General features: G+C 32.4%; 1 protein-coding gene across 1 annotated transcript; it reads right to left on the bottom strand.

The window, feature by feature from the left end:
* Positions 1–18: 18 nt before the first annotated feature.
* On the bottom strand, positions 19–13657 carry LOC126739950 (meiotic recombination protein DMC1/LIM15 homolog). Its single transcript, XM_050445788.1, has 7 exons — positions 13332–13657; positions 13059–13251; positions 8299–8466; positions 8104–8223; positions 7605–7752; positions 7401–7551; positions 19–217 (listed from the first exon to the last, which is right to left on the bottom strand). Exons 1-7 carry the CDS (start codon positions 13564–13566, stop codon positions 102–104), a joined length of 1131 nt encoding a protein of 376 aa, XP_050301745.1. The 5' UTR covers positions 13567–13657; the 3' UTR covers positions 19–101.
* Between the last annotated feature and the right edge of the window lie 325 nt (positions 13658–13982).

Here is a 13982-nt window from a genome sequence, read left to right as displayed (position 1 = left end):
GTATATTAAAAGAAAATATTAATGTTATTACTAATATATTTAATCCATGATCTACTTAACAATTAATGTGATTTATGCGTTTTAGATAAATATTTGGATGATTATTCGTCGTCACTTTTGGGGTCAGCGATACCGCCGTTTGTGATAAGAAATTCCGTTTCTTTCTCTTCTAAATTGGGACTATCGTATAATTTTGCTATACGAATATTTCCTTTTCCTGTAAAATAATTTTTTGTTAAATAATTCGATATAATTCAAAGAATCACAAGCTTTATTACCCGACTTTCTTTTTGGCCAGGCTTTATTCTAATAGATTAAAATTAGATGAAAACTAAATTTTAAAGAAAAATAACAATTAAATCATTTAATCAGGATCAATTATATTATTAATGCTAAATTCAAATATTGATCATAGTTTTAGTGGGAAAAGGTTTTCACGTTTTATTGAATGTTATTATGTAAGTGCAATAGTGATTTTTATTTTAAGTTATGACGCAATGTTATTCTATACAAGGTGGTCCAGTTTAAACGTCGTCGTGATATAGAATTTAAAAAGAAACAGGACTTTCATTATAAAACTTTTCTCAGAAATGTTTAATTACAAAGATACAGAGTGTTAAAGTTAAGAATAATTATTTAAGTTTTAAACTACCACCTCAATTTTGATTAAATTTCGCATGCAGGTTACTGTAGTGAATTGTCAATTACAGATGAAGCCAATTTTTAAAAAAATTGCTAGTGGCGTAACATATGGAGGGACTTGGTCCTTTTTTGCCTCAAATGTGCGAGGCGATAAATATTTTTTATCGCCTTTATTATTAAGATATTTAAAAAAAATAGTGCCTTAAATCATAATTTTGCAAGAGTGACTTTTTTTCCAAATTAAATGGAGAATCTAATAGTCGACTTCTTATAAAAAAATATTTTATCGCTTCGCAGATTTGAGGCAAAAAAGGACCGAGTGCCTCCGTATGTTACGCCACTGGCAATTTTTTTTAAAATTGGCTTCATCGGTAATTGACAATTCACTACAATAACCTGCATGTGAAATTTAATTAAAATTGATTTGGTAGTTTAAAAGTTATGACATATAAGTAAACAAATAATTATTCATAACTTCAACAGGCTGTATCTTTGTTATTAAACATTTCTGAGAAAAATGTTATAATGAAAGTCTTTTTCTTTTTAAATTCTCTACCACGTATTAAAATTAATGACGTTTAAACTGGACCATCCTTGTATATTCCTCATTTTTTTCTGCCCTCCGTAGAAGTCGTGTTTCATATCGGCAGAGAATTTTTTCCAATACCGTCGTTTAATTGATTGGATTTCTACATTAACCCGGTTCTTGACAGTCGTAATTGTATTCGATCGGTACGAATTTCGTTTTTCAGCTGCTAAGTTCTAAGGTCTTACTCAAATTACGGCTTAATATTTCTTCTTGCGGTTTTGGTTGTACTTCATCTCCCAAGTGCTTCATCTGCTGCACTGAACATTAGATTTGTTCCTAATTCATCTCAGGCCAAGTTCACGTCATCATCATATTGATCCCGTTGCCCGTTCGCAATTTTCTGTTTCAGGCTTTGTTGGTATAAGGTAAGGTGGGGTAAGTGCAAAAAGCGGGAAAATGCACACACAAAGCTAGTATATTTCAACCAGTAAAACCAGCGCCATCTGGTTCCTAACGTGAACCTAAAAGCTCATCATAAAGTCCGAATCCTTACAGTAATGCATCTATTGTTTATACGTCTTAGTTTCAAGCTAAGCGCGAGAGACTGCATTAACGCGAAGCACGTGTATTTTTAATTTGCTGGCTTTTGCTGAAAAACTATAATAAAAAAGTATTTTATTTTAGGTGAAATAATAGGGTATTATTTATGAATTGTATTGTTTTAAATAAGTATTGCCAATTATTTTTTCTTTGTTTACATGATTGCACTTTCCCGATATACAAATATCATTTGATTGCACTTTCTCGATGGGTATTTTTTAGTTTTAGATGGTTTGAAGATATAAAAGAAAGACACAACGAGGAACAGGTTAAACAAAAGAAGCTATTGCGGCTGCGATTCAGAGCATAAACTCCAACCTATTAAGTTTAAGAGCTGCCTCAAAAAGATACTCTATTCCATACAGTACTTTACGGTGCTATCTGTCTGGTCGTCGTGGCAAAAAAAGCCAAACTGAAGGGTGTTGTACAGCGTTAAAAAAAGAGGATGAAAAATTGCTAGTCGAGTATCTAAAAACTTTAGAAAAAAGTGGTTTTGGTCTTTCACGAAAGGAGCTTTTGGACGTCATTCAACGGTATGTGAATCGGAGTCAAATTCAAACACCCTTTAAAAACGGACGTCCTGGCAAAGACTGGTTTTTTCTTTTTACACGGCGTCATCATCTAGCAATAAAAAAACCGCAGTCGGTTGAATACGTTCGAAAAAAGCAAACCGATCCGTTTATTATAAATGAATATTTCAATTTACTTGAGGGAACCCTTCAACGGTTAAATTTGGCTGACAAACCACATCTCATGGAATTTGGATGAAACGAGTAAATGTACAGATCCTAGTAAAACGAAAGTTGTAGGTGAAAAGGGAAAACCGTCGTCTAAAATTACTGGAGGCACCGGAAAAGAAAACTTCACGTGTTTGGTAGCTGCTAATGCTAGTGGCGAAAAGGCACTAACTTTAGTAATTTTTAAGGGCTTAAACTTATGGTCCAATTGAATTCCTGAAAGTATGGATAATAAATACCCCGACAAGACTGTTGCTGCTAGTAAAAATGGCTGGATAATCTGCGAAATCTTTATTAATTTTTTAAAGAATAATTTGGTTACCACATTTACTGAAGAGAAACCTGTACTGCTGATATATGACGGACGTGCCCCATCCATATTACCGAAGAAATTTTAATATTGAAATTTTAAAATTACCAGCCCATACAAGTCATTTGTTGCAACCCCTAGACCTTTCTGTTTTTAAATCAGTTAAAGTATCTTGGGATGAACGTTTGTGTGTTTGGCAACGAAAGAATCCAGGAAGGCGTGTTTCAAAACGGGAGTTTGAACTTCTCTTTGGAAAGATATGGGCCAATTTGAAAACAAACATTATTAAAAGCGAAATAGATTTCGAAAAGGAGAAATTTTACCATTTAATAGGAACGTTATAACCCCTGACACGTATGATCGTGATATATGGTTAAAATACCAACAACTTCAGCATCAAAACAATAATAAGCCATCAGTATCAGATAAATCTACAGACCGAAAAGACACCGGAGCAAAGTGACCCATGTTTTAAAAATATTTTATTGGATACAATACGATTGAATAAATCGGAAAATCCTCAAGCCATTGGACCGCGAAAAAAAATTTCAGCAGGTGCTGAAGTTTTAACTGCTACAGTGGCACACACAATTCTTGAAAGCAAAACTACAAAAGTCGTTATCGAGCAAAACGATGTTCCAAGCACTAGTGGAATGAACAAATGGAAACCTAAAACCAACAGGAAGATAAGTTCAAGTTCTGAATCTTCAGATTACGAAGAGTCAACATATATTGACACCGAGGATGACATAGATTTGGAATCAAATCGTTCCAGAGAAAGCCTCTCAAGATTTTGTGATGTACAGGAAATTACTGAAGAATCTGATGGCTCAGAAAACATACCTTTGAGCGAATTAAAAAACCTATCAGCCTAAAGATCTAGCTGTAGGCACATACATAAAAGTGGCATTCAAATCTCGAAGTTGTGAGAAAATATACGTTGGGTTAGTGACCGAAATAATTGAGCCATTTAAAATGTATGACTGTTCATTTATGAAAGCTGCTGTAGGGCAAAAATATCCCAAAAATACTTTTATTTTCCCAGACGTAGAAGACAAATCAGTTGTGTATAAGTATGAAGTTTTGGAAAGTTTAAATAGACCGGTGGTCAGACGCGGGGGCTTTTCACTTCACTCTTTTCCTCCATTTTACGTTTTTACTTAACTAAATTGCGATATGGATTTGGTTTTTTTGTACTTTTTCTCAAATTTCCACTTATTTGTTACATTCCTTTGGTTTAAATAAAAAATATGCTTAAATTTAAAAATATTGTTTCCTTTTTTCTGATGGTACGCATTTTATATTAAAGATATTTTCAAAAATATAATTTATTCCGATTTAAGCTTACTAGAAACATGATGCTCTTTCCCGTTCTTTTTTATAATACGATTTAACTTTCCCCCTCCGGTTGGGAAAGAGCAATCGCCTGCAACTAAAAATATATATTATTATATTTCCAAAATTTGTAAAAGTCTTTATATTTTTTAATACTATATCTTTATAGGAAACTCCTGAAAAAGTTCGCAAACAAAAATTAATTCGGCAATTTATATATTTAAAAAAAATATGAATATGTAAAGAGGCACTATTAAAATTCTTGGTCGCCATTACCCCACCTTACCTTAGATGTTGTGTAGAGTATATCGAGTAGCTTTTTCTTTATTTTGATAAGTCGTGACTCTTATTTTGGCTATTACAAGATTGTGATTGTTAACAGCATTTGCTAAACTCAGAATCCATAGTCTAGTATTCGGGAAGGGTCAATATTTCTGTTTGTTATTATAACCATCTGTTATGCACTTTTGTCCTCGTGTGTTTTGAAATGTAAATTTGTATTGCGGCGAATGTGTTGGAAACTCGTAGGTCGTTGAGGGTGCATATCTGTATCAGTTGTTTTGTCGTTGATTGTTTCTTCATTAAATCGGTTTTTGACCCCAAAATAATTACTTCATCTTACTTTGAGATACCCCTGAAACTTCTCGGCAAATTTTGGTAAAAAGTGTCTAGCTCTACATGGGTTTGGTGATTTCAGGCGTACAGGCACTTTATGCCAATTATATACCATAATTTTATGTCTTGTTTTTTTTTTGATGTCCCAAATTAATTGCAGTACTTACTACTAGTTTATGCCCCTTTTATTATTTTTCCACTTTTCATTTATCAATATACCTACTCCCGTTGATGAGCATCTGATATCCAATTATCGAGGAATTTCACTCTTATCGATGTTTTCAAAAAGTGTTTCTCTAAACGTTTGGAGTCTTTTCTACTCAGAGAATTTTTTTTAATAAATACCAGTTTGGTTTCAGGACGGGTCGCTCTACACAAGATGCAATTTTGTCCCTATATTAATATGTTTTGTCTAATTTGGAATTAAACAATAAATGTGTAAGCCTATTTTTTGACCTAAAAAGGGCGTTTGATGTAATAAATATTAACCTAATGTTGGATATATTTAATGACTGTGTTATGCGTGGTCTTGGCCATAAATGGATTAAATCCTACCTGATCGATAAATATCAAAAACCGATATTAAAGAATGGAAATGTTTTAGTTGCGTCTGAGTCCCTACCAGTTGTTAGTGGTGTCCCACAGGGTAACATTTTGGGGCCACTGTTATTTGTTATATTTTTTGATAGCATCTTGGACGAATTTCCTGGCAACCATATAGCTGCGTTTGCAAATGATGTTGTTATATCAACGTCGAGTGGTGACTTAGAAGAACTATCTAGAGGTTCAACCGGGGTAGTTGACCGAATGATAAGTATCAGTAGCAGGAACAGCCTAGTGCTTAATGAGTCAAAAACTGAAATGATTTTTTTAGTCTTAAAGATTTGAATAAAAGCTTGCTTGTTAAAGAAATTATCAATTTATGCCTATGTAATCTGGCAATTACGTAATAAAATTATTTGGTTTCAAATTGGTTCAATTACTTGGTTAAAAATTATTCGATATTGGCCTGATACTTCTTTATTACTATGGTTATGTCCAGTCATGTTTGTCATATGGCATAATGTGTTAGGGTAACTGTTCTAGAAGTGGTGAGTTTCTTACGGCCCAGAAAAAAATAATTAGAACTATTTTATTCAAGCCTTATACATTTTCTTGTAGAACACTTTCCATACTTGAAAATTATGCCTATTCATTTTCAACTCGGTCCTACATATAAAGCGTAACCTGTCTGATTATTCTTTGTCTAGAAGTACCCACTATGAACTCAGGGTTAGCTTAAATTTGGATTTACCCAAACATAAATTAACCAAAGTGGCAAACGGCCCACTAGTTTTACCAATTAAATTATACAATCATCTTTCCATTGAAATAAAAAGAATTAAGAAGGTTAATAATTTTAAAGCTTCATTGAAAAGAATTTTAATTAAAAATTCCTTTTATACGGTAACAGAATATTTAAATTGCAGCGTCTCATCCTTACTCCCATAATTCGTATTTGTTTGTTTGTAAAAAGCTGTAGTTTTTACAAACAAAGGGCCTTTCTAAAAGTTGTATGTTTATTTTTTGACATTATCCGATACTTATTTGTATGAGTCTATGGAAATAAATATTTGAGTATTGAGTATACTCCCGACGTTGCTCTTTAATTTTTTTTTATTTGCCGCTGTTTATAAGTGTGTAGTTTCAATCCCGAGTGCTGCCTTTGCCCTTCTTCAAATAATGAAATAGCTTTTGTATATGCCGATTCTAGCAAGACTGGGATTCTTATTATTGGAAAAACATAACTGCAATTAAACCTCCCTTAATAATTGGCACCTTTAGTTTAACTGTGCTAAAATCTGGTTGATTTGGTAAACGTGCTTTCTTTTGGATAAGAGAGATAATACAATAACGGGCGAATTACAAAAGAAATTGGCCAAAACCGGCATTTAATACAGAAACTTTAGCAGAAAATTATAATAAAACTGATTGCTGCCTAAACATGAATCATCTAGGAAGAACAAGATGTAAGAATTTAAACCTTTGTTATTATTATTTTTTTAGTTTAGGTCTCTACGTTTATTTCTCAATAACCTGTGGCGTTATGTTTTCCAGAATTCCAATGCGAATTCCGCCAAACCAATTTTAAAATATTAAAAATTGACGCAAGACATCTTATAAAAAATACTTGGATAGCTTTGCTCGAGACTCCGAGACTCAAATAATAAATGATTACCGAATTAACACACTGCAAGTATACGAATTTAAGAAATCTAAAAGTAACAAATTAAAGTTAAGCCTCTAACTTGGCCATATTAGTCAGAGCATTCACCATTTAGTTTCCATTATATTTACAGTTAATATTACATGTTATGTTACTAGTTTCTTCGATTTTCTCAATTAATCTTCTATTTGACTTAAGTTTCTTAATTAACTATTTAACGATTAAAAAAAACAGTCAAGTGAACGTTTTATGTTGCTTCACGACAAATTAATACCAAACAAATTCTATGACAAAAAGATTGAGTTATGCATAAGACAGAAACGTCGGCCTAAGTTAAATTTAATAGAATAAGTCCTGCCCAAAAAAAGCCTGTGAATTTTCTATTAATTTTTAAATATTCTTTTGTTAGAAAACCCGGATTTTTACCTTTTTTTAAGGCGATTCTGGTGGTGGAGGTGTGAGCTAAAATATTACCGCCAACCGGTTTAACTTCCAAGTCATTCAATAATGTGAAGTTTAGATCGGTGGTAATTTGGTTTGTTAGGAACACCGCAATGTTGTATTCCTCGCTGATTTTCTACAATTAAAACAAAAAAATTAATTCCTCATATTTTAAATATGCGTGGGTACCTGTAAACGTGATAGCATAAGTCCCAATTTCGATTGTCTTTCAGACATTTCTCCCGAACCGATGAAATCTACTCGAAATAGGGCCATAATGGAGTCTACTATCAGGAGTTTGAACATACCAGGTTCCTCATGGAGCTTTTCAGCCACACTATAAATTGTTTTGTTAGAGTAAGGCTCATTTTTAATTAAAACGTTTCTGAATTTGTGCGACAAAAGCCTCTTAAGAAGGAAAATTTAAAACATAAAAAAGGGCAAATCATATCTCCTTAACAAAATATAATAAATCCAATTTTTTTTATGGTTTCTTTATACAGAATGACTAATTCGATTATACGGAAACAAAATGCCACATTTGAAGAATACCTAGTTTACTCTTCTAGAATACTCTGTTGTTCTTTTCTCTTCCTCGGTTATTAATAAATTTCTTATATTTAAAAAAATAATCCTTCCCTGGACTTTTGTTACGTAAATTCAGGAATCTCTTAAAAATAATTTTTACCCATTTAAAAGTTCATATTGGTGTTCCGAATTGTATGCTCGAGCATAACAAATATTCTCCAGAACAGATGTGTTATCTAAATCAAATCGATCTGCTATCGGTTTGATCCTATCCGGCCGGCTTTAAAATATATAGTCAAGAAAAATGATTAATTTCTATACGAATTGAACTTTTATAAAAGCAAAAAAAGGATACAAAGTGCTTTCAGTATCAATAACGATAACTTTCCCTCCTAAATAGCCGTTTTCACCGGGCATTTGTGCGGTCACGCACAGGGTATGGGCGAGTTGTGTTTTGCCTGTGCGTGCCTCGCCAAAAACTTCGGTAAGAGACATGGATTCTACGCCGCCACCTAGAATTTTGCTGTGAAAAAAAGTTTTTTTATTTAAATTTGTAAGTATTTATAAGGTAAGTCTAACTTCTTTCGGATCATATAATCTGTCTTTTGGACTGTCCCTTCGAATATCTATATAGGGTATTTCGGGAGGAAAGGGAAATATTTTGGGGACATATTCAGAAGGTCAAAATAAGATGAATTAACTGATATGTTTTAATCCGAATCTTAAGCGTTTCTGAAATAATCGGTTCTCAATTTTTTTTGTAAATTTTTGGAATAATTACGTTCTCTGTATTTCTAACTCACCTTGCAGGTATTTCATCATTGTTTGTTAAAACCTATTTTAATTGACTGGTAGTTTTGAGAAGCATAGTTGTCAGTTTGATTGATTCTGAGCAAAAAGCGTAAAGTTTCCATTACGTAATACCTAAACCATACACTGAGAAAAATGCAATCTTTAGATATCTCATTTAAAAATAACTCAATGAAGGTAAACGAATATCTAATTACCAGCAAAAATTATCGTAACAACACACATTAATGTAGCTGATAGATACATCTTAATAAAATGTCAAACGCAAAAATATAGATCACCTATATTTAACTTTTGACCATCTTGGAAGATCTAAATATCACAACAAATTAAACTTAATAAGTCACTATTTCATAAATTAATTTAAGACCAGCAATAGATATCTTACTGATCTTAACAAATTGGTCTCTCGGGAGGGGATGACAAATACACTGTTCATTTTTGGTCATAAACATAAACGTCATCATACGTTGAAGGATTTGAAGGTAAATTCATTTTTTGAATATTTAATTTACCTATTTGTACAGGATGTTTGATGTAGAGCCGCAAATAATATCCCTCTTCTCAAGAAAACATATAATTCTGATGTCTAAATTGCCATTGACAGGGTTATCCCATATAGCACAAGTACGTCCTGATGAGTACATAACCGGACATAAGCACGTCCTAACTATATACAGTTTTATATCCCATAACGTACTCATACATAATAAATAATTACATAATAATCCAACCCAGCTGCTTTTTAAAATTATATCTCACAAAAAGTCAATATAATTGTAATACCTATTTAGTTTCAAAATTTTATTAAATTTTTATAAATTATACTGAAGACTATAACAATAAATTACGAGGCAGTTTTTTTCTTGGGCTTTTAGTATTTTTAGGCTTTTTTTATGAAGTTTTGCATGGCCCTTTGTGTTTCTTCACAAATTTTTCAGTCCCTTTTCCGAGACCCTGAAATGAGATTTTATTATGACATAATAAACTCGGATCTATATATTTTGTTTATAAATTTTATACCTTCATGTTTTACACAGGGTGTTCCAAGCTGCATAGGCTTCGACGAGATTCCAAGGGTGTCAAAAAGAAAATTTGTATACCGCAGCTCTTAAACAACCTATATTAAAATGTTAGTGTTTTTTTTTTGAAATTTTTTCGCATTTATTTTTTATTGATTTAGCTTGGCCTAAAAATTGCAATATTAATGTCGAATGCGTTTTATTAGAACCTAAACTAATACCATATTTAGACTATCTTAATATGAATAATAGACTTATATGGAAGATCGATTATCTTAATATGACATTAAAATATCTTAAAGTGATACTAAAGAAAAAGAGTTAGGACATTAATATAACTATTTGCCACTAATAAGATCAACTTATAGTTTTATTTAGATGCATATTGATAGACACTAACCAATCTAAGATAGTTTTATGATAAGCTATTGCGTGGTCTTAAGATATATCTATTAAGGTCGTCTATTGATGGTTACTGAGACGAAGTTATTAAGATCAATCTATTAGTGGTATTTAGACCATATTGTCATCCCCTATGTTAGTGAGATATCTTATTGACTAGCAGTGAGAATCTTCCTGATGGTCTTAGATTATTTTTCTCGGTGTAGGGAGTATGCCGACATGATATTCGTGTATGGTTTCTGTAATGGTACCTGCTGTTGATGAATACCGTTGTCGTTTTCCAAATCGAAGAATCCCTCAGGAAACAGGAATGTTTCCAAGCGTAAGAATTAATTCTGAACGAGAGGCGGGACTAAATGTGGAAAATTAAGAAAATGTTGTGGATTAGTACGAGGCGGATTACAAAAGAACTTCGATTAGCATCACATGTGGACGTTTCGAAGACACTTAGGAAAAACGTTTTTAAGCCTTTCCATATTCAACCGCTTCAACATTTTCAAGAGGGTGATTATGGCTTAAGGGTTCAATTTTGCTAATGAATCCAACAAAATCGAGGCCTACATAAATATTTAGCGATGAAGCTCATTTTACCCGCAATGAAATTAATAATAGACACAGTTATTCAGTGTTCACGTGTGGTGTGGAATGCTGAACGACCAGTTGTTTGGTCCTTTTGTATTAGATGAGCATCTTACTAGAGAAGGATATTTACGCTTTTTGGAAGACCATTTAATGCACATGTCGTCGGGTGCGTCATTTCTTTGCATCTTTCTTGCGTTCAAGGATCGCAAGTTTGGCCACCGAGGTCACCAGACTTAAATCCACTGGATTATTGCCTCTGGGGGTGGATAAAAGCCCGTGTACGAAGCACCAGTAGAAACCGTAGAAGGACTCCCAAGCAATTAAACGTGCAACAAGAGCGCTTAACAAACGTGCCGCAGCTTTTCTTGAAGTTGGTAAGGGTATTTTCGAAAACATTTTAAATTAGTGGCATTTTGTTTTTTTACTATAGTATTTGTTTGTGTTGCTTTTAAAATAAAAAAAACTTCAAAACCGATTATTGCAGAAATGGTTGAGAATCGGATTAAAACATGTGGGTTAATTTATCTTATTTTGACCTTTTGAACATGTTCCCAAAACATGTCCCTTTCTTCTTGAAACACCCCGTATACAGAGTGTTTTTTCATATTAAGACAAAACTCATGAGCGTGTTCCTTGGACGAAATTAAGTAAAAGCTACAGAGTGGTGTTTATGCCAAATGGCTTATAAAATGTAAAACTGGTGGTTTTAATAAATTTAATACTTTTTTTTTTGGACAAGAAGATAATGTATTAAAAAGATAGACCGTGAAGTATGATCACAGTACTTAAAAGTTTTGAATGAAAAACATTCCATTATTAAAGCATATGAGTTAGTATGCATGTAATTGTTTTGCCGAAAAAACTATTAAAAATGCTGAAAATTAGTTATAGAAGTAATATTTGATTAAGATAATCAGATTTAGGCGTTATGGCGATGCACAATTATTAATAATGGTTCTTTTCTTTCTTTATGCGAAAAACTGTTGGAATATACGGGATTCAGGACGCAATGAAAACACCAAGATTAATTTATTTAAGCTATTTATTTAAAGAACGAAATTAATCGATAAAATGTAATGATTATAAAACGGGCTCCGCGAGACAACTACTATTAACCTTATTTTTTAAAGGCGATACTTACAGAAACAGAAACACAAACTGCCTAATAAACATTTTTTTAAGAACGCCACTTGCCAGGAAATCGAATACAAGCTCAGCAGATTTATTAATAGTGATGTAAGCTCTTGAGCCCAACAAAAAAAAAACTATAAACTAATATATCGACCTTTTTATATTGGAATAACAACAAAAACAACCAGATATGCTCTAAAAGAAATACAAAATTCAAAAATATTTTTTATTACAAGAAAAATCAGTAGCGAATCCTTTTCTTTTAAAAAAATATTTATTTCAAAGCCCGCATGAACGCCAATGGGCAATGGCGAAATAAAATATTTAGATTACGTATAGGAAAAACGCTACGGTATGCTTCGAAACTGCATACCAATTTTCAGAAAAAATTGGTATAATTTTTCGTAAAAAGTAAGTTTTTTCTTTCAACTTTACGACTCTGTAGTGTAAAATCTAAGACGTTTATGGGAACTTTTTTGGTTGATTTCGTCCCAGAATCACGCGCATGACTTTTGTCGTCATAACAAAAAACTATATAAACATTTAACAAAATAGGAGTACGGAGAAGACAAATTTGTATTAGTACCCATAAGATTTTCATTTTAGCCAGTTTTCCATTTAAATGAACAATCACTAAATTGTTGAATGCACAATTTTTATTTTGCTTAAGTGTTACGTTCCGTAAAATATGTATGAAAAATTTCAATTTTGTAAATTTTTGGACTATATCTGCTATTTGATACTTCTAATAATAACAAGAAAACTAACAAAAAGAAATGTTTTGGAAAAATGCTTAATTTATTTCAATTTAGTCAGGCGTTCCTAAATAGTGTATTATTACTAGACCACATGCATATATTTATTTAAAATAACAACATACGTTCAAATATATAAAATTTGATGAATTCTAAAGACTAAATCATTCCTGATCTATTCAAAAAAAGCAGAAAAAGTGATAGTAAAGCCAAAAGAGAAATTTAGATAACAAAACACTATGTATTATCATAAATACACTATGGGGCACTTAAAGTTTATTACTTACCAGTAAGTATAGGTATTTACCAACTACTAAGTATAAGGAATATTTTTGTTTTTTGATTTTACTCAATGTAATTTAATTGTTGCTAAATAAATAATGTGTTGATCAGGACTCTTGAAAGGCACTTACTCGATATTTTTGCTACCAGTGGATAACCGGAAAACTTGTTTTCTTTGCTCAGACAGTTCCAGGCAATTTATAAAAGAGCTCGTAGCAGAACCGATTTGAGCGATTTTTTTACACGCTTCTTTGATTTTAATCACTTGCGCTTCGTTGAATCCGTTGATCATCGACAACTTCTTCTGGGTAGCCATCTGAATTCCTTTAAAAAACGTGTAGAATTTTGACCAAATGGTGCGAAAAGAGAATGTTATTATATAATTTTTATATGAAGTTATTTACCTTTAACCGTATTAAACCCGGCCTTTTTAAGTTGATTAACTTCTTTTAAACTAATCCCGTGATCTAAAAGTAAATCAATATCCAAAAAACCGACATCTTCCTCCTCACTGTTCAGAACTGATTCTTCTGCCTCGGTTCTTTCATCGCTCGAAACCTCCGATACCGCTACCACTTTTTGCACTTCTTCGATTTGTTTTTCTACAATTTCTCGAGGTTTTTCAGCCATTTGGGCCATTTTTTTAAAATTTATTTCAACTTTTTATACGCTCTTTAAACTTAAAATTTGGCAGTAATCTAGGATTCGAATGCTGCACGCAACTGTTTTTACCGCCATCTGTCATTTGTATACAGTTTGCATTATGGGTAATTTAGGCGTTTTCACCATACGCTGTCATGAGGCTGACCATTATACCGGGTTAATTTGAGTTAATAACCAAAGTGATCTAGATGTGCACGAGTCGATATTCCTAAAGGATAATCGACTATATCGACAGATAATTTAAATTCTTTATTTTTATCTGATAAGTTAATCTGATTCCTAGTTAACAAACAAATATGCTCCTTTAAAGAAAGTGTTTGTAAAGATAGACCGTTTGCACATGGATTACGGGTAATATAAGACATTAGATGTGAGGCAGTGAGCTCCAAAAG

The sequence above is a fragment of the Anthonomus grandis genome, chromosome 8 (assembly GCF_022605725.1).
Source record: "Anthonomus grandis grandis chromosome 8, icAntGran1.3, whole genome shotgun sequence".
In the NCBI taxonomy this organism is placed as follows: Eukaryota; Metazoa; Arthropoda; class Insecta; order Coleoptera; family Curculionidae; genus Anthonomus; species Anthonomus grandis.
The sequence above is the reverse complement of the archived record's forward strand: the minus strand, read 5'-3'. Positions and strand labels throughout refer to the sequence as shown.

Coding starts and splice junctions, on each gene's coding strand:
- LOC126739950 (XM_050445788.1), bottom strand. CDS start 13,566: ATGGCCCAAATGGCTGAAAAACCTCGAGAAATTGTAGAAAAACAAATC. Junction 8,467..13,058: donor ACTGGTAGCAAAAATATCGA/GTAAGTGCCTTT, acceptor TTTTTTTCACAG/CAAAATTCTAGGTGGCGGCG. Junction 7,552..7,604: donor TTATGCTATCACGTTTACAG/GTACCCACGCAT, acceptor TTTTAATTGTAG/AAAATCAGCGAGGAATACAA.